This window comes from Xenopus laevis, chromosome 7S, assembly GCF_017654675.1.
Source record: "Xenopus laevis strain J_2021 chromosome 7S, Xenopus_laevis_v10.1, whole genome shotgun sequence".
In the NCBI taxonomy this organism is placed as follows: Eukaryota; Metazoa; Chordata; class Amphibia; order Anura; family Pipidae; genus Xenopus; species Xenopus laevis.
Genome location: NC_054384.1, coordinates 76,773,522 through 76,799,599, shown reverse-complemented (window position 1 = coordinate 76,799,599; position 26,078 = coordinate 76,773,522). Strand labels below are relative to the sequence as shown.

Here is a 26,078-nt window from a genome sequence, read left to right as displayed (position 1 = left end):
GCTCAGAGAGGGATATTAAGTGGAGCCACATAGGTAACACAGCTCTAAACTTTGTTTTTTTTTCTATTTTGCAGATCTCCATTCCCCCAGCCCGTGCCTGAACACAACATGCAGTTTTGGAGCAGCATGTGTAGTAAAAAACAAGAAGGCAGTATGCGAATGCCAGCAGGTGTGCCAGGCAGTGTATGACCCAGTGTGTGGCAGTGATAAGCGCACTTACGGCAACCCATGTGAGCTGCAGTCAACAGCCTGCACACTTAAAAAAGAAATAACCATTTTACACAAAGGGCCTTGCGGTAAGAAATAATAAACGATATTCCTATGTAACATAGGAATAGAACTAGTAATGCATAGCACTAGTAAATCTAAACAATGTACCTAAATTACAACGATGGACAACAATGTACAACTACAACATATGGGATCTGTTATCCAGAATGTTCGAGAACTGTGGGTTTCCGGATAAGGGATCTTTCCGTAATTTGGATCTTCATGTCTTAAGTCTTAATTATATCTTAGTTGGGATACAGTTCAAGGTACTAAAAGGAAATAATTTTAAACATTTTGGATTATTTGAGTATAATGGAGTTTATGGAAGACGGCCTTTCCTTAATTTGGAGCTTTCTGGATATTGCGTTTGCAGAATAACTGATCCCATACCTGTACATGAAAATGAAGGCTCATAGAAATGTATTTAGGGAATAATAATAGGTAACCTGTAGTTTCTTAACACAAATGATCTTGTGATTGTTTCCCTTCAATATACACATGAAACAAATGATATTCTTGGGAATGCCTTACTGTGTAAAAAATAAGTCTGAATGCTGTATGAATTGCAGTACAAACCAGGAACGGAGGAACTACTTTGTTTTAGGTCCATGAGATTAAATGGGTTAACAGTTTGTTTCCAGCATGGAATTGTTTAATTGCCAGAATGGAGTCTGGGTGCAGGTAAATTGATGAGGTTTTGCAGTGCATGCCCTCTGAGTAATGAAAATGCTCAACAGCAGGCATCGAGAGGTCAGACCTGCGGTACTAGTAAAATCTGGGCTTTGGGCTTTGTCCTCTTTTTCAGGCAGAAGTATCGTCCTCTGCCCTTTGTTGCTGAAAAGATGTCTGTTTACCTTGAACGCCTTCAGTGTGTACATGTGATTGTATGATTGTTGTGAGTGTCAGAGAATTTCCCTTTCTGGAAAGCAATTTATTCACATTTATATTGCCTGTCTCTGTTCATTACCTAACAATCATTTCCAATCTATGTGATCTGGTGCTTCTCTTTCTTATACACAAAAGTGCCGTCTCGTATGAGCCCTCAAAATATTATGAGTAATGTATCCGGTGCAGGATGAAGAGTGACTGAGTACTTTATATGTATGGAGAGGTCTTTGTCTACATGGCTAAATTACATCTATATGTTAGAACTGTAGCTTGGCAGTCGTTTTTAATAGGCAATTTTCCCCCTCTATCGAGACGGAGTATTGTATGAATTATGTATGCTCAAGTCCTGTACCATTGTCCGCTTTTTCCTTTGTTCAGACCCAGCAGACATCCCTTGAGCCCCATCTGTTTTATAACGTCATTGCACAACATCGGCTCCAAAGGTGCCTTCTGAACAATTAGAGCTTGTGTTAGTGGTAGAGATCTAACATATTATTTACTCCCAGTTGCTCCACCATTTCAGTTAGCCAGAAGTATGTGAACCAAAACCCACACCTAAGCTGGAATCATTTTTACATGTTGGTGGGTATAAAACTATTGATGCCATCTAATACTGCCAGCAGCTGTTTGCATACTAGAATTTAAAGTACATCAACTTATATTTCAACTTTAAAACATTCCCTATAACGGAGAGCAGAAATTTATTTTTCCTTAATAATTTATAGCTATTAATTTTTTTGTATCAAGATATTGAACAGGGTTATACACATGTACAAAATGCTCTTTTTGGAGCATATTCTCATTCGCATGTATGAATATTGCTTGTCTGGGGAAAATCATGCATCAGAGAGAACTATACTAATATAATATGTACATTATTTATAAATGCTAAAGGGCATATGTATGGATGTGTGAAAACACAATTCCTCCAATATCTATAAGTCGGTATAAAACACGTTCAAACTCACTTTCTTTGTATAGGATTTTAGACAGAGCATTGCCATTTCACACTTTGATATTAGATTTTGATGCAGCATATCCAATGAAAACAGATTGTGGAGTTACCATAGGACAGCGTTAATTGTTTTTGGTTATTAGGGATGCTGGTGTCTGATGTATATGCATCAACCACTCCGGGCCACATGGCAGCAACTGTTCAGATGCAAATGTTAATAGAAGCCTTCAACTATGGCTATTTAAAGGGGCACTATCATGAAAATGTAATATTTGCTTCAGCATACTGAAATAAGAACCTTTCTAAGTACAATCAATGAAAATTCTATAACGTTTCTGAATTAATCAAGTTTATCTTCACTATTCCTCTCTCAGCATCTGTTTCTCCTCATTATGTCTTCATTAAGGAGTTGGGTGTCAGATGAATGATCCAATATATCTTATAGGGGGGGCTCCTTTTGCATAGATGTATTAGAGGTCACTCTATTAAAATCACCAGAAGATATCATGCCTTTCTACATGCAGAATTTGTTCAAATGGCAGTTATTTTGTTAGATTTTGTTTGTACTGGAATCAGTTATTTGAGTGAGCTCTAATTCATCTGCTAGGAACGGAAGCCCCCCCCCCTATAAGATACATTGGATCTAACTGTCAATGAATATCTGACACTCAACTGCTGCATGAAGACAGAATGAAGAGCAGAACAAAAGCTGAGAGATTGATAGTGGATATAAACTTGATTATTTCAGAAACAATATAGCATTTTTAATTGATTGTATTTAGAAAGTTTCTTACTATTAGAAAGATTATATTCAATTATCATTTTTCGTGATAGTTACCCTTTAAGGGAAAAAAACTAAATGGAAGATTATAACAAAATAATGTAAGTTTTCCCTTTAACTATAAGGCTTAAATACATATGCATTGCTGGTTACTGTTGTATACCACCAGTGCTAAATGATGTTGACTTTACTTGATTTTCTTTTTATGTATTTACCTGAAGTGTATTTGCTCACGCTGCTGGGAGAATGAATGAATATTTTTATATATGTGCATATGTTTGTCTAAACTATTTATAAAGCCAGTGCTTCTAAACCCAGAAGTATTCTTTGCAGAATGCCTTCTGACTGCAAATGCCCTGAGCTGCAACATGCAAGGATAGGGCTTTCCTTTATTATCTTTCATTCTTTATAAGATTTACATAAAATGGGGGGGAATTGCTTAAATAAACAAGTTACTTCTGAAACTGTGGATGCTTCTCACATGTCCCTTCCTTACCCTCTGACCTTGTCACAGATGCCAAGTGCAAGACTTAGATTTAATGGCAAATGATGAATTGTATCAAGGTTGCAAGTTAATTAAAACTGGGAGCAGGTGTAGCATAGCTGGCTAAAAGCAAAGGCTGGTGGAAAATGCATCAGGAACATATTCTGGGGAATTGAAAAACTTTCCTTATCTTGTTTTATTAATCCATATAAACTTTTCTTGCAGACCGCTGTGGGAAATGCCAGTTTGGAGCCATCTGTGAAGCAGAGACAGGCCGTTGTGTATGTCCAACAGAATGTGTGCCTTCGGCGCAGCCCGTGTGTGGCACTGATGGAAATACATATGAGAGCGAATGTGAGCTCCATGTACGAGCATGCACTCAGCAGATTAATCTACAGGTAGCAGCGCAAGGAGACTGCAGTAAGTTCACAGTTGTTTCCTGTCTTTTTCTGTGGCTTCATAATAGAAACTTCATAATAGAAACTGGCATGCCTGTGTTTAAAGGGACACGGTCATGGGAAAATAAAATTGTTTCAGTTAATAATGCTGCTCCAACAGAATTGCTGAAACGTCAGTCACTCTTTACTGCTGCACTGCACTACCCCCGCCCTTTACCCCCCAGCAGCCTAACAACAGAACAATGGGAAGATAACCATATAACAGCTCCCTAACAGAAGATAACAGCTGCCTGGGAGATCTAAGAACAGCACTCAATAGTAAAATCCAGGTCCCACTGAGACACATTCAGTTACATTGAGTAGGAGAAACAACAGCCTGCCAGAAAGCAGTTCCATCCTGAAGTGCTGGCTATAATGAAAGCACATGACTAGGCAAAATGACATGATAGCTGCCTACACACCAGAGTGTAGAGTGAATTATTTGCAGTGTAAACAGTGTAATTTAGAAATAAAAACTACATCATAAAAATCATGACAGAATCCCTTTAAATAAGAGAAAACCATATTTCACATGGATGAATTCATGTAAATGATGCCTGAGTAGCCTGGACTATCTCTAGTCTAGTAGGGTCAAGCAAGACGTGTGTAGTGTTCCAATTACTGGCAGAAGTATTCCCATAGTATGGAGCACAAATCTGCCCATTCTTTTTTTTTTTTTACCATACTTTTTTTTGTATGCTGACTTGGAAGTCCAGCAAGTTTTGAATTTACAATTCTAAAATTCTCACTTGCTTAATGTATTATTTGACAGCCAGGATTCCTGCATTGGAAGGAGGTAGTGAGAAGTCCAGACTATACACTCAGAGCTGTCTTTGACACTAACCTACTGTACTTTTGAGCTCATATAGTGTGGAATAAATACTGCACAAATATTCATATGTGTAACATTTAATAAAATATTTATGAGACCTCGTCTTGAATACGACCTGTTTTGGAAACTAAATCTGCACAGGGGTATAAATAAGCCATTCTCAGTCCAAAGAGATGCCAAGATATTTTGTGCTGGAATATTGGGAAATGTAATTGTATCATGCATGAATGACACAGTGGAGTTGTGTAAATATATATAACAACAACGTTTGGGTGGAAGACACATTTAAGCACAAAATGAGTAGTGGGCATTATGTGAAGATGGGTAGGCTCCAAGGTTAGCTTGTTAATGCTCTTTGAGCAGAGTTTTATTAAACACACTCTACAGGTTCATATTAGTTTTATCTGCAGATTTTATAACATTTAGCCTTTCTTCTGATGAAAAGATAGTAACGAAGAACCCTGCATATGTTCATAAAATTCTCTTGGATGTAGAGAATTACAGACTTTTGCTGCAGATGGACAATTAATTGCTCTTATTCCCTTGTGGTTCTTCAGCAGTTATATTAATTTAATCTTACACAGTCACCATAAATTCAACTGCCCTTAGGAAAGTGTTTCTCACATTTATGATGCCTGTGGCTGTTTTACTGAATGCCAGAATCACTGTAGTGTGGACTGTTTGACTCTTGGTCTTGCCATGGAATCTGCACCTGCATTTGTTCCAGTAGTCAAAAATCTACCGGTTGCTTCAGCACTGGCAATACAAGATCTGCTGGAGTTTGATACTGGGCTGTAACTGATAAGCTGGCTAGCTGTGTCTGTAACAAAACCGAGCATACGTAGCCCATCAGGTAGAAAATCATCAATTGACCTTCGTGTTTTATTCCACATACAACACATAAATGACACTGGGACAAATAATTAATTTACTATAAGGAGTCTGGTGTTATCCATCGGTTACACTGTGCACATTTCTGGGAGAATAAAACTGACAGCAGGTGTGTGCTATGGCTTTCAAACACTTCTAAGAGTTTCACTTGCCAAGCAGCTTCTAGATGTCTGACTCACTGTCAACTCCAGGCCATTATAGCCAAGGCAAATTCTTATAGGCAAGGCAAATGGTTCTCTCTGCAGGCAAAGCTGAAGAATAATTGTCTGTGGTTTGTTGCAGAGAACATACTTAAAGAAAAAGCTAAAAGGTTTCCATTGCAGCCCCTGGTGAATTTGTGTTTTAGCCATGCTAGATGACCTGTGTAGGGTCAGTTTTATTTTTATTATACTGAGTGTGTATTGATAACAAGGGACCTTACAAATGATTATTTGCAGCTTTCTAATAAGAAGCAATATTTCTCTTAAACAGTGCGAGTGACGGACTACACACAATGTTTTTTATGCATTACAAGAAGGGAAATTACAAGTCTTTTTAACGGCTTTTTAGAGCCCTTTGGATTTCATTGCTATGCACACTACAAGCGGAGAATCAAGAAAGCGCGGTTATTTAGATGTGACACAGTCAAGCAGCTCTTTAATGTGCAATATACGATTAATGCTATTTTTAGCACGGCAAGCATTTTCAGTGGTATTTTTTAAAATTGGTATTATGGTGATTTTTTGCTACATTCATATGTTTCCTCTCGTGGCTGAACGATTTAAGAATAAACTTGTAGAAAATATGTGCCCTGTTTTGCTCACGTTATTAATACTATGGTAAGAATGAAGCTGCACATTTTTTAGATTATGAAAGTATTCCATGATGAATGTAAGGGGAAAAAAACATATCCTGTGTACCTGCAAGTGGCCTTGCTTTTTTCTGGTTTGGATTGCTATCAGCTTTGCAAAGTACATTTGGAGCATTAGATAGAAGAGCCAAGCATTTCAAAGACATGTCTAGATTGCTATTATTAAAGGCAAACTATACCCTCAAACAATGTAGGTCTCTATAACAATATATTGCATAAAACAGCTCATATGTAAACCCCAGCTTTATGTAAATAAATTTAGTAAATAATTTACTTTTTTAGTAGAATGTGCCATTGGGTAATCCTAAATAGAAAAATGCAAAAAAAGTAAGGGCAGCCCCATGGGATCCTAGGATTCACGGTGCCCACAAACAAACCAAACAAACCATACATGTTAGGCCACATGAGACAATTACAGCATAAGACAAAGTTGTGTCTTTTACTACCACACTTCTTCCAGTTAGAGCTGCAGTATTTCTGGTCAGGTGATCAGAAAATGGAGGCTCAAGGGAAAATATGTAACAGGGCAATATATATATATATATATATATATATATATATATAACAAACAAGGGAAAGTTGTGCTCACCACCATCTTTCAAAACTATTAGGCGGGGGTGCAATGAGGGTGTGACCACAAAATACATATAGTCAACTACAAGATTCCTCTGCACTCAACCCATTATCAATATATTTAAGACAGCGACATTTTGTGCATACTGCTACTAAAAAATGCCTTACACTTTAAACAACACAGGGATTGTTTGTCCATATATTGCAATATATTTAAGCTGGCCAACTACGTCAAAGTCATCCCATATCTGGCCAGTCCTACGCTTAATTTTCATCTGATTCATTAAGAATTCTATTGCTTCATTATACATTTTACAAAGGGACTAAGTTTTACCTGCAACTTACTAGCTGCTTTCAAAGTAAAACTCCCAAATTTGGCTGCCCTTTTATTAGACACCAGTGGGATCACCTGACTATAGCTGGGAAGGGTGGGAGCTACAACATATATATATACCAATTTGGTAAGATTCTTTAATATGCCACTTAGTTTGCTATAAAATATCTGTTGCTTTTTGGGGGTATAGTTTTCTTTTCAAGCAAAGCTTTAAACAATTACCATCTTACTTTCCTGGAAGTTTCTAAAACTGCCCAGATTTGGCCATTTTTTGTAATCTGCTTGTCTATAACATGCACATGTATGGAAATAACGGATTAGCCAGAAATAAGTGTGCAGTTTATATCTAGTCCAGTCTTTTGATTTGTTTAAAGAATGTAAAATTATAATATCATTTACAGAGGTATCGGATTTACAGTTTACATTCTATAGATTAGTATTGAAAGCTAACTGCTGTACACTGTTCTGATGTGCTTTGCCAAAGGCATGAATTGCATACGCACATACATGATGATTCCTTCCAAATGTTGTCATAAAACAATTCACAACCATATGCACATCTTTTTTGTGTGACTTGATATTATTAAATGGTGAAGGCATCTGAAGTGCACCTAGATATGAGGATATTCTCTAGCTGAGCCACTTTTGCTTCAAGAAGGTGCAGGTTTCATTTGCTGGCCATTATGGCCTCATTTTAAATCTATTTGCTTTTTCGTTGACTAATACTTCTCCCCTATCCTGTCTAGAAACCTGTGGCAATACTCTTTGTATCTTTGGGGCAAAATGTGTGAACAACCAGTGCGTGTGCCCATCTTGCGAACGACAACCCTACCTTCCTGTGTGTGGCAGCAATGGCGTCACCTATGATAACCAATGTGAAGTGAAAGCTGCATCGTGTAAGCAGATGAAATGGATTGAAGTATCTCGAGCAGGATCTTGTGACGATGGTAAACTGCCAGTCTAATTTTTTTATTTATAGAAGCGCAATCCTTAAGCAAATGCAGTGTACTAGTCTGATTTATTGCTGAACATGACCTAAGGACTAAATTATCTAAATCTAGCTGCTAATGTAATTGCAAAATAGTATCCTGCACTCCAAAATGTTTACAGCATTACAGTGGATAAATACGCACAATAAGTGGAGCAGAACTAAACACCAGTGTATCAATAGAAGCTGTAAGGAGTAGGTCTCTTCACTGATGAACAGCCACATAGTTTGGGTGCTGGAGTTAAATGAATACTTAGGAGAAAGGAGGTGTAGCATTTGGGTGCCAATGACTAATAAGGAGCAAGGAGTTCCAGAAATTGGGTGCTGGAGTTTAATGAATATTGAGGAGCAAGGAGTTTGATAAGTATTGAGGAGCGGGAAGTTCCAAAGTTTGGGTGGTGGAATCGGATGAATATCAATTAGCAGGTAGTTGTTGAGTTTGGATGTTGCATAATAAAAAATACCTCCGTAATGATTAACTGTCATACACAGAATGTGCTGGCAATGCAGCACTTCATTGTTCATTGTAAGATGTTAAGGAGGTTAACCGCTAAAAGCCAACAGAATTGTTACCTATCATATTCTGCAATGGTGATTGTCAATGGGTGATGACCTTCATCAAACGTTAGCAGCCTCTTTTCAGGAACTCAAAGTAATTCTAAATACAGTTAGATTTCTACAGACAGCAACACGCAGACATTTTGTATTTAATCTTTAATCATCAGAGAAAGTTAATAACTTTATGGTGTGCCACTCATACTCTAACCCCTGTCTTCCCATGAAATGTGGTAGTTATTGATCCCTAGCTGAAGATCAAAGAGCCTCGCTAGACAAATGTCTTTCCCATAACTGAATATTGCAATATCATGGACGTAGAATGTAATTTAATTCTACTCTGCTGTCATTGTTTTCCCTGGCAGTTGCTTAAAAGAAACTGGGAATTTCTTGATTGATCGCATTACTTAGGAGAGAATTATGTTATCTCGATTAGAGAGTAATACAGCGGCATATTCATTGTCACCAAGTGGAATTTTACTATGGTTCACAGTAGTTGTAATGCAGCCTAGCAGTATGCTTTTTTATCATTCATGTCTCATATAAGCCCTTCATTCACTAAGAAAAAGGCTAAAGCTGTGCCTATATGTAGGTTATAATATAAACTAAAATAAACTTTTTACAAGCAACAAAGAGCAGAATCAAAACAAATAGAATTCTGTATTTTGGACAGTAACAGCCTTTTCTTTTCTTTGCTGATATCTATCTGATGCAAAGGAAATGTACAAAATGAAATGATATGTGGCTGTTTGCCTCATAAAAGAAAAAATTTCCTTTTGGAATCCAAAATGGCAATCAAATTAGCAAATACAATTGATACTGAAGTTAGATTTCCAGTTTCTGTCATAATTGGCTTTTTAGAGCATCATATCAGAGCTAGTGGGACCACAGATTCCTTACTGATATACACATTGGTTTCACAAAAGCTCTATATCAAATGCAAATATGTAGCAGAGCTAAAACTTTGAAGACACACAGAGCTACTTGTTGCAGCTAAAATAGACAATGCTGATAATTACTGATAATTGTCTCTGTGTGTTTTTCCTATGGCAGGGTATTTTCTGGCGTTTTGTAGCTGTGACACGTAGCTGCTACTAAATAGGTCTGTGTTTCTTCACCATAAGGGCCAGGGCACACGCTGCTATTTCGGGAGATTAGTCACCCAGAGATCGCTTCTTCGGGCGACTAATCTCCCCGAACGGCCTTCCCACTTGCTAGAATGTAAATCTCCGGCGGGATGGAAGTCAGATCGCTTTGATTTTCCGACTTTGGAAAACGAAGCGCTCCAAGTGCCATCCTGCCGGCGATTTACATTCTAGCCGATTGTAAGGCAGTTCGGCGAGATTAGTCGCCCGAAGAAGATGCGATTTGTCGCTGGGCGATTAATCTTCTGGAATAGCAGCGTGTGCCTGTACCCCAATTTTGCCTCTGCAAACCCTTTGCCCTTCACACGACAGTAGGATAGCGATTGCAAACTTTATAGTTTGCGATAGTGCACAGTGTATGAAATACAACTTCTTAATGAAAAGAATAAAATAAAGAAAGTTACGTTTGCTCCAAAAGTTTATTCTACCTTCAAGCAATGTGCAATTAAGATTCCTAATGCAATAAAAATTCTGATGAAGAATATTAAATTGCAACATGCAAATTTTTATTCCTATTTGTGTGCAAATGTGTTCTCTTTGCAACTTTTATTACATTTCTCCCTATGAATATTAACTGTAAGAAGGGGTCCCACTAACAAATCAAAATCTATAGTTCACCAAGTCTAATGACACCTAGATGACTCTTCTTGACTATGTCAGCCTATTTACAGTAGCTTGCTCCAGTGAGCAATGACGTAGGTTCTGGATGGGCAGGCAAAGCCCCTCATACTACTAATGTAAGTGACTACATAATAACTGCCTCTCTTGTAGTCTATGCCGCCAAACTGCAGTACTGACCATGAACACAGGGCCCACAATAAAAAACAAATAGCACCTTCCTAAACTTTGTGATAACAAGATATTTTTTAAGAAGATATAATACATAGTAACATAGTAAGTAAGGTTGAAAAAAGACACATGTCCATCGAGTTCAACCTTTTTTTTTTTTTTTTTTTATTAACTACCTATCTGCCAGTTGATCCAGAGGAAGGCAAAAAAACCCATCTGAAGCCTCTCCAATTTGCCTCAGAGGGGGAAAAATTCCTTCCTGACTCCAAAATGGCAATCGGATTAGTCCCTGGATCAACTTGGACTATCAGCTATTTCCCATAACCCTGTATTCCCTTACTTGCTAAAAAGCCATCCAACCCCTTCTTAAAGCTATCTAATGTATCAGCCTGTACAACTGATTCAGGGAGAGAATTCCACCCCTTCACAGCTCTTCCACCCCTTCCGAATATTTAGGCGGAACCTCTTTTCTTCTTATCGGAATGGGTGACCTCGTGTCAGCTGGAAAGACCTACTGGTAAATAAAGCATTAGAGAGATTATTATATGATCCCCTTATATATTTATACATAGTCATCATATCACCCCTTAAGCGCCTCTTCTCCAGCGTGAACATCCCCAATTTGGCCAGTCTTTCCTCATAGCTAAGATTTTCAATATACAGTGGAAGAATGATCCCCTCCTCCCTTGACTCTATGCCCCTTTTAATACAGCTCAAGACCTTATTTGCCCTTGATGCTGCTGACTGGCATTGCTTGCTACAGCCAAGTTTATCATCTACAAGGACTCCAAGGTCCTTTTCCATAATGGATTTGCCTAGTGCTGTCCCATTAAGGGTATAAGTGGCTTGGATATTTTTACATCCCAGGTGCATGACTTTACATTTATCAACATTGAATCTCATTTGCCACTTAGCTGCCCAGATTGCCAGTTTGTCAAGATCCTGTTGCAAGGATGCCACATCCTGGATGGAATTAATTGGGCTGGATAATTTTGTGTCATCAGCAATCACTGATACATTACTTACAACACCCTCCCCTAAGTCATTAATGAACAAGTTAAATAAAAGTGGACCCAATACTGAGCCCTGGGGGACCCCACTAAGAACCTTACTCCAAGTAGAGAATGTCCCATTAACAACCACCCTCTGTATCCGATCCTGTAGCCAGTTTCCTATCCACGTGCAAACGATTTCATTAAGCCCAACAGACCTTAGTTTAGAAAGCAGTCGTTTGTGGGGCACAGTATCAAACGCTTTGGCAAAATCCAAATAGATCACATCTACTGCCCCCCCACTGTCCAGAATCTTACTTATCTCATCATATAAAGCAATCAAATTCGTCTGACATGACCTATCCTTCATAAAGCCATGCTGATTGTTGCTCATAATGCCATTCATTAGGACAAAATTTTGAATGTGATCCCTTAACAAGCCTTCAAATAATTTGCCCACCACAGATGTCAAGCTTACTGGCCTATAATTGCCAGGCTGAGATCGTAATCCCTTCTTAAATATTGGAATAACATCAGCTTTTCTCCAATCCATAGGCACCATACCAGATGACAGTGAATCTGAGAAAATCAGAAATAAGGGCTGGTCTAAAACTGAACTAAGCTCTCTTAGAACCTGGCGGTGTATGCCATCAGGCCCTGGAGCCTTGTTTACATTAATTTGTATTAAAGCTTTTTGAATCATATCCTGAGTCAGCCACTGACTGAACCATTCGTGCAGTTATTAAGCGAGCCTGTGAACTCAGACTCCTCTATTGTATACACTGAAGAAAAGAACTGATTTAACACATTTGCCTTTTCTGTATCTGTTACAACCATACTGGTACCATTATTTAATGGAGCAACACTCTCAACCTGCATCTTTTTACTATTAATATATTTAAAAAACTTTTTAGGGTTAGTTTTCACCTCCACCGCAATTAACTCTTCATTTCTTTTCTTAGCCTTCCGGATTGCTGATTTACAACATTTATTACAGTGTTTATATTCATTAAATGCAGCTTCTGTCCCTACAGATTTGTAGTTTTTAAATGCCTTTCTCTTCTTTCCCATTAACTTCTTTACTTCTGTATTAAGCCACACAGGATGATGAAATCGCTTAGAGCTTTGCTGGATTGCCTATAACTCCCGGGGCCCCTTGCAGCCACAGGGCTTTAATTTATGCCTCCTATATGGGGTATAATATAATTTCCTTTACTTTTCTGCAGTATTTATGTGAAATCTTATAGCTTCCTAACATTAAGTCCTATCCCTACATGCACATGTAGTTACTTACTGCATAAACTAATTGAGAGCAACTTACTTGTTGGAACTATTTGCCTCTACTTTGCAGCTAGTAACCGGCATGCTTCAGAACAAAATTGGCACTTTGTACTAGGGACGTACCAAATCCAGGATTCGGTTCAGGATTCAGGCAAGATTCTGCCTTTTTCAGCAGGATTTGGATTTGGCCCGGCTGAACCGAATCTGAATCCTAATTTGCATATGCAAATTGGGGGCAGGGAGGGAAATCGCATGACTTTTTGTCACAAAACAAGAAAGTAAAAATAGTTTTCCCCTTCTCACCCCTCATTTGCATATGCAAATTCGGATTCAGATTTAGTTCGGTATTCGGCCAAATCTTTTGTGAAGGGTTCGACTGATTTCCAAAATAGTGGATTCAGTGCATCTTTTTCTTTGTACCAAGCACAGTAAAGTCTTCCAGACGGGTACATGTAAATTAGAGGCATGCACACATTAGGACTTCGCCTGTAAGGCAAGTGTTCTTTTTTTTATTTATGATGATTTTCTTTTTACTTCCCTGGAGTCTTTTTAACTTTTACAGTTGTTAGAACTGAAATTTGTTAGTGTCTGTTGTTAAAAGGATTAAGGGAATCTAAATTAGTCAAATGCCTGAAATGCTAATGTGGTGCTGTGCACTTCTCACTAAGCCACAACAGGAGAATCCTCAATTCCTCAGTGGGAGTTTCTTTGCTCTTTCTGGAGGTGATTTGAGGCAGACAGCTGTACTAGCGGGACTTACTCCTTGAAGGAATTTGAGTTTAGTTTAATAATTTATTCTTGCTTAAGTTACTGATGGTAAAGTCATGCTCTTTGATGCAGGACCAGGCTCGGTCTGGCAATCTGTGGGTTCTGGCAAATGCCAGAGGGGCTGCTATAAGGTGCCATAGAAAGTCAGTATTTAGTGGGCTGGTGGGGGCTGTTTGAGGTTGAGCTTTGTGTACCTGAAATGCCAGGGCTCATGATTAAGTGTCCCTGGTAGAGACGAAACGCGTCAGGCCTTGGTTCCTAATTATGGAAAATAAAATGTAATCTTTTTTAACCTTTTTACAATCTGACTCCGGCTTCACTACTTTGTGGGTCCAGGCTTGTGCCAGCCTCTTTTGAAGTTTCCACCTTATTTTCTACAGATATCAGTTAATAGTGCTGCTCCAGCAAAATTCTGTTCTGAAATCCATTTCTCAAAAGAGCAAACAGATTTTTTTATATTCAATTTTGAAATCTGACATGGGGCTAGACGTATTGTCAGTTTCCCTGCTGACCCCAATCATGTGATAAACTTCTTACTGCTGTACTGCAAGTTGGAGTGATATCGCCCCCCCCCCCAGGGGGGCCTGAAATTCTCTGCCGTATAGAAAAGATTTACTGCAGGGACCTCCTAGAGTGCCTGAAAAATGTTAAAAGTAATAACTTGTTCATTATACAAAGGCCCATAGTCCTATAAAAGTGGTTATAATTTGATATTCTTACTGTTGAATTTTCCATGTTCTGATTCTTCCAGCTCCTGTCATTCTTAGTATGTAGCACAATTCAGCAATATCACAGAAGACAAAGCATATTGTATATTAATAACAGTATATGAGTCAGCCATGAGCATATTAAGTTTAATTACCTTATTATAGTGTTTTCATAGGTTTGTATTTTCATGAAGATGTACAGAGAAAAAGGTGATACATATTACTTGGAAGAAAAAACTCCTGCTCAAAAATGCTTTCACAGATCTTTAATCCACCAAAACATTCTTGATAGATTCCTTAAACACAATCTACCTGCCAGGAGCAATGCACCTGCTACTGGAACTGCTGTTAATCACAGCTTTGTCTACAGAAAACCAAAAATATACCTTGTCACTTGCCTCTTTTCTGTTTGGAAATTGCACATTAGCCCAGCAATATTGCTCCGTCATGCTCAGCTCTGGCTTAAATGTAAGCCTTCTTCCATTCAGCGAGGACATGGCTCTCTGTAATTGTATTGGCACTGGCTTTAAAAGTCATGTTGTGCTCTTCTCTCCTGTTCAAGAATCCATTTATAATGCACTTGTTTGGCAAGGTAAGGTGTATGCAGACTGGAGAAGGTTTGGACAGCTGGTGCTGACTCTGCACCTGTTACTCAGCACCTGTGTATGAAACAGTTGCAAGGGCATCAACTAGCAAATGAAGAAGAGGCTCTCTATCATTGGCAGCACACAGACCCCTCACTGCCACCAGCACCAATTAACACAAATACCAAACAAATCATTCTTGCTGAAACAATATAAAGCCTGAAATATTCTGCAGGATAGAAACGATTTACTGCAGGGACCTCCTAGTGTGTCTAAAATGCTAAAAGTAATTACATGTTCATTATACAAATTCTTATAGTCCTTTTGTCGCAGTATTACAAAAACAAGGTAAGGATATGGTCACTTTAAAAGTAAACCTTTAAAATAAGTAAATGTAAAATTGATGAGGGTGCTATTCTGAGCACTTTTGTTATTTACATTCATTATTTATTTTGTTTTGATTCCAAGATATTAAGGGATACATGTACTGTTAATATGAATGGATTTTGTTACAACAGCACCACCTGCTGGTCATTTGCCCACCAAGTAGTCAAGGAAGTTGTCAGGAGAAAGAAAGCGGCTGCTCTGATGTTCTTCTGCTTATGAAAGATGTGAGAAAAGTTATCTGAGGTCTCTAATTTTACTCCTAAGCAGAAGAACATCAGCCTCTTTCTTTTTCCTGGCAACTTCCTTGACTACTTGGTGGTCAGACTGGTGGGAAAATGACCAGCAGGTGGTGCTGCTGTAACAAAATCCATTCATATTAACAGTACATGTATCGCTTAATATCTTGGAATCAAAACAAAATAAATAATGAATGTAAGTTACAAATGTGCTCAGAATAGCACCCTCATCAATTTTACATTCACTTGTTTTAAAGGTTTACTTATCCTTTTAATCACTACCACACACCCAGCCTGTGTAACTGTGCCTTTCTAGGCTCACTATTGTGTAGCATTTTATTATTAATAATTAGCATTAAGTGGAGGTGCCTTTGGCACATACAGGTTTAAATTACAAGGAATTAAACTCAGCGTTACTCACAGGTGTATATTTTGCAACTTTATATTATGAATATATTATGAGGGCCTCGCTGTACCGTGAAACCATTTCTTAGTTATCCAGATATATGGCCATTAAAACATTCTCCAGTGTGAATCTTTTGCCTGCGGCTTGGTTCTTCACAAGAAGGGGGAGTCATGGAAAAGCACAGATAGTACTTCTCAGTCTCCATATGGATAATAAAGTATTTGCAGGTATATATGTACAATATTCTAACTTTAGTTTTATGGAAAGTACATGTTTTATTTCTTCACTTTCTAAATTTCAGTCCAAGGAGGGCACATTTTCCTTGTGCTTCTTACTTTATGCTTTATAGAATACAGGTTATCCTTACAGCTAACGGGTGTACAGCAAAATGCCTTTCCTCTTTTCTAGCAAAATTAAATATTTAACATGTATAGTAAAATGTATAACTGAGCAGGAAATATCCCAGGTACTATTATCTCAGCAGATGGTAAAGTGTTTAACTGCATGAAAATCTTTATTGGCTCTCTGTGGGCTGGACTTATTCTTCTGAGATTAATGGTCCATGGAAAGGGAATCTGGATGTGTCAGAAATGGGGGAATTGGCCATGTCCTGCAGAAATAGAAGAGGATTATTTTATTGACTACTTGCGTGGTGTCACTGACTGCCTGTCAATATCTCTTGGTTTTCCACATTTACAGCTCCTTTTTTATTATTTAGTTTCTTTTAGGATATGTTTGAGTTTGGAGGATATGGATGTATTTAGCTGATTTATATACAGTATGTGTGACTATAAATGTAGGCATTTCTATAATAAGTAAGCCACAATTAGTTTGGGTAGTAGAATATCTGAGAAGTAGCTAATACCACATTTAACGCTAGAGTTTAGCGCAAAGTTTTATGGTTATATATATAGAGGACCAGTCAATTTAAAATCACTGTACCCCCAGAATGAATATTTAACCAACAGATGACACATACTACTCAAAAAGTATATTTTTATGAAAAAAGTTGATTTAGTAGAAGCAGGGTTCTACAGATGATCTGTTTAATGCAATATATTTTTATAGAGACTTACATTTTTTGGGGGTTTAGTTTTTGCCCTGGTTGATATCTTCTTGAATGTTTTGTATGATACTGTTGCCGCAGAACAGAAGTAGATTCATAGTTTCTATTTATTCAGTCTCTGCATCATTTTTATAATTTCTTGAGTAAATTTAGAATCTCTTGGTTTCAGGGAGGTTCTTACAGGATAATATTTTTAAAATCTCAGCATCACCTTATGCACCTCGATTTGGTCTTTTTAAAGAATATCAGTAGTTTGCACATTTGCCATTTGTGCTTATTCTAACAACTGCCAGTAGATTACTGGATTATTAATGCTTAGGCTCAATCCCTATGTTGTTCTGCATGTCTATTTAAAGTGCAGGGGATGAGCATTTCTGTCTTGTTGCCCTGCACTGTGTTTCTCCGGGGAGCTGCACAGTGCCAGATAATAAGGGTATATTTGACTAGTCTCCTAGCAACGCTTGGGGGGGGGGTTATTCCGGCATTTGGGTGTTCATTTATGAGCAGAGCCTTTAATATCCCGTCTCGTATTCAGCACAAGTGTAATTACCATGAGTTCATTAACACAGCATGGTTCAGATCAGGCTTGGGGAAATATGTGGGAATAAAGTGAGGAGGGAAGATGTGGAGGGAAGGTGTCAAATCTACATTGACTTGAATGAGAGATTTTCTCTGCTTCTGTGGCTGTTATCAAATGATAACTGATGATCGTTTTACAGAAATAGACTGGGGAGGATTAATTTATTGATGCTTTCATTTCACACTTTAGATCCTGAAAGAGTCACATAGGCCTTGTCTTGGGTATCCTAACTTTTGTATAAATACACTTCTATAATTAAATTGTGTGGTACGTGTTGAATATTAGCTTGCAACTCACTGATGGTATATAGGAAGAATGATTATTTCATGAAAAATGACAATATCTCTCTATGATAGAAAGCATTCCCTACTGAGTGCTGCAGTGTTGTTCTCTGTATCTTTAGAGCTAAAACACTTTAATTTTTGCTGTTATTTATTCTCCCCTGTATTTGCACTGACCCATTCCCCCAGAGCTTTACAGAGATATATCACTTACACAAAATCCCCAAGGGAGCTTACAATCTAAGGTCCCTATCACATTCATACACAGGAGAGTTGATTTTAACAAGCCATTTAATCTTCCTATATGTTCTGGAGTGTGGGAGAAAACCCACACAGACATTTGGAGAACAGATGAAATCCTTGCAGATAGTTCTCAAGCTGGAAGTGAACTGAGGCCCTCATCATTGCAAGTGCTACCCACTGGACTACCATTCTGCCCTGCATAGACATGTTCTAAACTCCTAAAATTGGTTCTAAGCAAAGCCTTAGGTATCAAAAGAAGCACGCAAAATTCGAGAATCAATGATATTCAAGCTCACCAGTAGAAAGTGGGAACAAGTGCAGTTAGTTAAGTACAGCAGACACTTACATGGTAAGGAACAGCAGGCACTCACAGATCCACGCTACTCCTAGGTTTGCAAATAGGCCATATATGCTGTTGAGGAGCATGGACATTCAAGCAATGGCTCAACATAAACCACAAGATGGAGCAGTAATAATCAACAACAATAACCAAAGGTTGCTTTAGAAGAGTGACTATTAACCCCCACCTCAGAACCAAGACTTTCTAAATATCCTCACAGAAACACAGTTATTGTGATTGGTGGTCCATATAGATATGCGAAAATGAATCATGCACTCATTGATACAGCTGAGATGTAGTGACAGATCATTAATAGTACACTAGTGAGGGGAAAGACAATCTACTCTACTCTACAGTGTGTCTCACACAATCTGTGTTCTATACTTTGGGTTCTAAGCCAGGAGTATGGGAACATTTGATGCAGATAGTACTATACTTGTACATATGTAGTAAAGTCCAAGGAAAAATGAAACAAAAGACAATGGATAAAGGTAACGTTTAGCAACGATGCTAAGAAAAAAAAATCTATAAAAGGAGTGAGGGGACAACTCTTAAATCCCATTATTGCCTAAAGCAGAGGTCTTCAGACTTTAGGTTTCTGCACCATCTTTGTGGGTAAAGCCACCTTAGATCATAAATACATTTTTAAACACTGAAAATTCAGGGAGTTCCAGTGTTACTCAACCCCAACTTTTATCCATAATTACCTTTAGGTATGGACTGCCCTGATCTCTCATTTGTGGCCCTCTTGGGGCAACAGCCAAGCACCCTGAGAATGAAGGGGTGTGTAACTTCAAGTACATTTAGAGTATCTGTGTTTCATCTGTTGAAGTAAATTAAACCAGTTCCCTCTGCATATATAATTTAACATACAGTGCTACTGTGACAGTTGAAATAGTGTTGAGGCAAAAAAGGTTAGCTTGTAATATTGCCAACACAAATGATAGATCTTCCCGAAGCGCAGAATTCTCGTGGTCCAAGCATATCCCATCACAAGGCAGTTCCTGATAATGAATTCCTTAAAGGGACACCGTCAACAATTATAAATAGACACTTTGTTTTTGAATGTAACAACTATACCTTGTTGAATTCTCTGTGGCAGAATGTGGCTCTGGCACTGATGGTTCTGGTTCCGGGGAGGACAGTGAGTGTGAGCAAGATCGATGCAGACGCTATGGAGGCTCATGGGATGAAGATGCAGAGGACGATCGCTGTGTCTGTGACTTTACCTGTCATGCTGTGCTGCGAAACATGGTAGGTTCTTTGTATAATTTTCATCTACCACATTCTGTAACTAAAACTGTCTCATTTCATATTTGTGACCAGTAGTTGGGTCCTTTAACTCCCATGGTCAAATGGCCAACACAGGGGCCGAAGCCACAATCTATAAACTGGATTGTACATTCTGATCATATATTTCTGATGTATTTCTTAGGTCTGTGGATCGGATGGCATTACATACTCTAATGAGTGTGAGCTAAAGAAAACTCGATGTGAGAGACGTCAGGACCTGTATGTGGCTGGACAGGGTCCCTGTCGAGGTGAGAGACAGGATTATTACATATTTTACGGCCTCCTTCTGTCCTGAGAGCTGTTTTTCCCCATGATTTCCTATGATCTGTAGTAGCGTCTATCGCCATTTCTAAGCCTTGCAGATTCCTGAGCGAAATCACATGGTGAAAAAATCCACTGCAGGATTCGGATTATTGTCACACAGCTGACAAATGGTAGGATGCAGATGAGAGGTTTATGTGTGTGGGAAAAGTCTTAAATAAAAAGATACAGTATATAATTTAACCAGAATTTTCATTGCTCTCTATCAGCCAATAGCACTGCAGGACCCCTGCATTTGTTCAGTCTATCTTTATGTGAAATAAGGGTATACCTTCCATATATAGAATAATATGGCTGCATGTTTAACCATCTATTATAGGCACATGAGCAATGCAAATACATTGTGGCATTAAATCAGACTTGTAAACTTTTCCCACATAAACGTTATAATGCAAGAATTAAAAACTAGAGGTTGCTAGAAAATACAATTTAGAACCTCACTAACTAAAATAAGATGCAATATATATTATTAGATATACACTATTACTGGCTTAAAACTTTGCAACCTGCTATTGAAAATACAATTTGTGGGTACTGTTTAGCCCCACTATTACCACCCTGTGAGTAAATGTTTATTACATAGCTGTATAGAAATGATATTATTTAGCAGATTGTGGCCATAATGCAGTGTTCATGCAATGAGTATGCAGACACAGCAGCATAGAGAAATCTGTGGGTCTCTAAGACCGATTGGTATTGCCAATAAAGGGTTGGTTCGACTTTGGAGTTCACTTTTAGGGGGTTGTGTAATAAAAGGCACTAAGTTTGCCCAGGAGCAGACACCTATAGCAACCAATCAGCAGGTAGCATTTACTGGTCACATGTTGAAAAGGAAACATCTTATTAGTTACTATGGGTTACTGCAAATGTGGTGCCTTTTATTACATTTGGGGGATATCATGTTATAGAATGACCATTTCTAAGCAACTTTTCAATTGGTCTTCATTATTTATTTTTAATATTTTTTTAATTATTTGCTGTTCCAGCTTTCAAAATGGGTTCACTGACCCCATCTGAAAAACAAATGCTCTGTAAGACTACAAATTTATTGTTATTCCTACCTTTGTATTAGTCATCTTTCCATTCAGGCCCTTTCCTGTTCATATTCCAGTCTCTTCTTCAAATCATTACATGGTTGCTAGGTTAATTTGGATCCTAGCAACTAGATGAAATTGCTGAAATTGCAAACGGGAGAGCTGCTGAATAAAAAGCAAAATAACGCAAAAACCACAACTAATGTAAAAATGAAAAACCAATTGCAAATTGTCTTATAATAACACTCGCTATATCATACTAAAAGTCAACTCAAGTGTACAACCCCTATAATGGATTCTTCCCAAACACATGCATGCAGACATACAGACACACACAAAAAACCACAACATTAAAGGGGTGGTTCACCTTTAAAGGGATACTGTCATGGAAAACGCATCAGTTAATAGTGTTGCTCCAGTAAAATTCTGCACTGAAATCCATTTCTCAAAAGAGCAAACCGATTTTTTTATATTTAATTATGAAATCTGACATGGGGCTAAACATATTGTCAGTTTCCCAGCTGCCCCCAGTCATGTGACTTGTGCTCTGACAAACTTCAGTTACTGCTGTACTGCAAGTTGGAGTGATATCACCCCCCCCCCCCCAGCAGCCTAACAACAGAACAATGGGAAGGTAACCAGATAGCAGCTCCCTAAAGGTGGCCATAGACGTGGCCAATTACGATCTTTCTTGGAAAGGATCTTTCCAAAACGATTGTTCGTTTCAATACATACGTGTAGAGCTGAATCGTCAGATATACTTGTAGAAACAATAGAATTCTACCTGTATCTGACGATTCAGCACTAATAATGGGCAATGTTTGGGTGCCTTCAAAGGCACCATAACAAAATTTTCTGTCCAGCCCGATCGACGAGCTGACCGATATCCAAGTCTTCTGCTGATATCGGTCGGCTCTTCTCCCACCATACACGCACTGAATATCGTACAAAAATTTATTTCATACAATATTATCTGTGCGTCTATGGCCACCTTAACACAAGATAACAGCTGCCTGGTAGATCTAAGAACAGCATTCAATAGTAAAAAGCCAAGTCCCACTGAGACATTCAGTTACATTGAGTAGGAAAAACAGCAGCCTGCCAGAAAGCAGTTCCATCCTAAAGTGTTGGCTCTTTCTGAAAGCACATGACCAGGCAAAATGATCTGAGTTGGCTGCCTACACACCAATAATAAAATTAAAAAAAATACATTTGCTGGTTCAGAATTATTTGCAGTGTAAACAGTGTAAGTAGAAATTAGTTTTAGAAATAAAACCTAAACAATAAACATCATGAAAGTATCCCTTTGTTTACTTTTAATATATTGTAGAAGGGCCAATTCTAAGCAAATTTTCAATTAGTCATCATTTTTTATAGTTTTTAAATGATTTGCCTTCTTCTTCTGACTCTTTCCAGCTTTCAAATGGGGGCCACTGACCCCATCTAAAAGACAAATACTCTGTAAGGCTAATGCATTGTTATTGCTACTTTTTACTACTCTTTCTTTTTAGGTCGTCTCCTATTCATATTCCAGTCACTAGGGTAATTTGGACCCTAGCAAACTATTTGAAAATTCAAATTTACTATTCGACCCTTGATAAATCTGCCCCTTAGTCTATTGGTTGGATGAACAAATATTCATCTCTTAATGACTCCATACTTACTGTGATTTCATTTTTTTAATGTAAAAAAATCTGCTTCATGATTTTATGCTTATCGTCTCCATTATATATTCTCTCACCAATATTCACTGCTGTGGGGGGAATGAGGTTTGACTGTATATTATGGAATGTAACTACTATGGTGCCTTCAGTCTCAGTGTCCTCATGCTGTGGCTTTTGATTTTTTACAGCTGCCACCACCACCAGCTCTCCTCCTTTGGTGCCACACTGTAGTCACACCGTATATGGCTGCTGTCCTGACAATATCACGGCTGCCCTTGGTGTTGGCCTGGCCGGATGCCCAAGTAAGATTTTTCTTATTTTGTTTCACTGGTAATTCAAAAATTTGGCTACAAAACAGCTTATTTATATAAACAATAGTAGTGTTTCTGAAGCAAACACAGCAGTATTACCACTGCAGGGCAACATTGCATTGTATTTGTATTACTTTAAAACAATTACATTTTTTGATGTTACTGTTCCTTTAATTGTGCTTCTTATCTGAGATAGATTTTGTAAATAGATTGCCAAGCACAGGCTAGTCACAAAGGTACACTTACTGGTACAATTGCTCTCATGCAAATGCAAGTCGATAGAAACATAAGAAATCTTCATTTTGCTCACTAATCTCTCCCATGGACGCTGTCTTCTAAATGTCAGCCAAAGTACCTGGCACCTGTTAGAGAAGCCATAGACATCTGCTCTCCCCACATGTGTACAATGAGCAGCATGGCGTGAGTAATTCACCTCATTTTTATTTATTAATCTGCTGTTCCGAGTGGAATCCGATCACGTCTCTGTGACTGCTCATTGAAAAGCATGATTGCACCAGCCCCTGAGCATGTGCTTCCTGACGCAAGCTAAACATTCATTCATTCTAAACTAGAGTTCTTCCTAAAAAAAACACCTATGAATGCAAATATGGCTAATTTGGGTTAAAAAACAAAACAAACGTCAACCCCTCTAAATGAACCCCAGTGCACATACACATGCCTATACACTCACTCATATATAAACTATATGTACATTTATCTCTCCTAAACTAACTGTAAATATAATTATCTCAATAGCCTTTGGTATTGCTCAAGAAATCATCCAAGACACTCTTAAAGGAGTAGGACAGGCTAAAATTAAGTAAGCTTTATCAGAAATGTCTATATAAATACACCAGTAAACCCTCAGAGTAATGCTGCTCTGAGTCCCCTGTCAAAAGAAACACAGCATTTTGTTCCTTCTATTGTGTACACATGGGCTTCTGTATCAGACTTCCTGTTTTCAGCATAAACTTCCAGGGCTAAGGCTTGAGCATGCTCAGTTTGCTCCTCTCTCCCTCTTTCCCTCCCTTTTCCCTGCTGTAATCTGAGCCCAGAGCTATAAGTGAGCAGGGAGAGACTCAGGCAGGAAGTGATGTGACACAAAGCTAATGCTGCAGCTGCTATCCTAAACAAACAGAGAGCGCTATAGAGCTGTTTACTCAGGTATAGTAAAGCATTCTGCAGTATAAATATAATGTTATAGCTTGCACTATTGTGGCTAGTCTATTGGCAATAAATGCTTCGGTAGCTTTGCTTCTCCTATAAAAGAAACAGAATCAGCCATCACAACATCACCCGGCAGTTCATTCCACAACCTCACTGTCCTCACCATGAAGAACCACCTACATTGCTTCAAATAAAAGTTCTGTTCCTCTAGTCGAAAGGGTTTCTTTCTAATAATTATTTTCTATAAGAAATAAAATGTTTCCCAGCTGTCTATAACATCCTCTAACGTACACATACTATAAATATGGACTATTACAATTATGCTACCAAAAGTCCTTGTCAATTCATTATGCTTCTGAAGTAAAACATAGAAAGGCACTTTGTGGGCATATCATACCACAAGAGGTCATAAGGTACAGTATGTGGTAATGCCTCTTTACTGCAGGCTAATGGGACCGTCTCTGCACATCGATTGCAGAGCATTTATGATAAGCTTATAAAAAGTTCCTAAAAGGACTTTTAGCCATATGGAGCCTTTTAAAATTATTCATAAATATTTAAATATTTCTGCTGGCACAAAGCATCACTTACTGTGTCCTTCTGCCTTTGGCTGCCAGCTGGATGTGCCATTTGGCAGCCAAGAGGATAATTAAACTGATGTGTACGTCACAAAAAATATTTGTCTCTTGCAGGCAGCTGTCAGTGTCACCAGTATGGCTCTTATGGAGGAACCTGTGATCCCACCACTGGTCAGTGTTCTTGTAAACCTGGTGTAGGAGGACTGAAGTGCGACCGATGTGAGCCCGGGTTCTGGAACTTCCGCGGCATTGTTACTGATAAGAAGAGCGGCTGCACTCGTGAGTATTCCTCCGAGTTTCTAAGTACCACTTTGGCAGTGTGTACTGGACATATATAAAATCAACAACATTTCTAAAAAACTACATATTTTATGATGTTTGTCATTGTTCACTTATTAAAACGTTACGCTTCTTTGTGACTTATGATAACACCTTTTTTTTGTAAGGGAACAAAAGGTAAATGAAGCTGTAAGCCAAGAAAATGGACTTATCGTATAATAAGCAGCTCCTATTGCTAATAAATTATTAATATTTTAAATCACCATACTATGTTTTTAATTTTCCCTAATAAGACACAAGCGTTGGAGGGCTTCATTGTGGTAATAAAAGGAGATCATTTGGTATCTATGGTACTAGCTAACTAAAGGTGGCCATACACGGGCCGATAAAAGCTGCCGACAGACCGTGTCGGCAGCTTATTGGCCCGTGTATGGGGGCCCCCGACGGGCTTCACCGATCGAGATCTGGCCGAAAGTCGGCCAGATCTCGATCGGATGGGACAGAAAATCCCGTCGGATCGGGGCCGCATCTATTCGTTGATGCGGTCCCGCGATCCGACCGCACGTTTGGGCATCGTTAGGATCCGATCTTTGGGCCCTAGGGCCCATGATCGGATCAGCCGATATTGCCCACCTCAAGGTGGGCATATCGGAGGGAAATCCGCTCGTTTGGCGACATCGCCAAACGAGCGGATCTCTCCATGTATGGGCACCTTTAGGTTAAACTGAAAGCTTTTAAGACTGGTTTGGTCTCTAACATTATCAAGTTTACAGTTTCCCCTAATGCTA

At 38.5% G+C, this 26,078-nt stretch overlaps 1 protein-coding gene across 5 annotated transcripts in view; it reads left to right on the top strand.

Annotated features, from left to right (window-relative positions):
• The window catches only part of LOC108697619 (agrin), a 271,432-nt gene that overhangs the window by 193,372 nt on the left and 51,982 nt on the right, over positions 1–26,078 (top strand). For all 5 annotated transcript variants that reach the window (XM_041571408.1, XM_041571406.1, XM_041571407.1 and 2 more), the window contains 7 exons: positions 75–296; positions 3,604–3,798; positions 8,042–8,242; positions 19,746–19,897; positions 20,079–20,184; positions 23,144–23,257; positions 25,126–25,290. In XM_041571408.1, the coding sequence (XP_041427342.1) occupies positions 75–296; positions 3,604–3,798; positions 8,042–8,242; positions 19,746–19,897; positions 20,079–20,184; positions 23,144–23,257; positions 25,126–25,290 (1,155 nt within the window). The remainder of the gene's footprint in view (positions 1–74; positions 297–3,603; positions 3,799–8,041; positions 8,243–19,745; positions 19,898–20,078; positions 20,185–23,143; positions 23,258–25,125; positions 25,291–26,078) is intronic.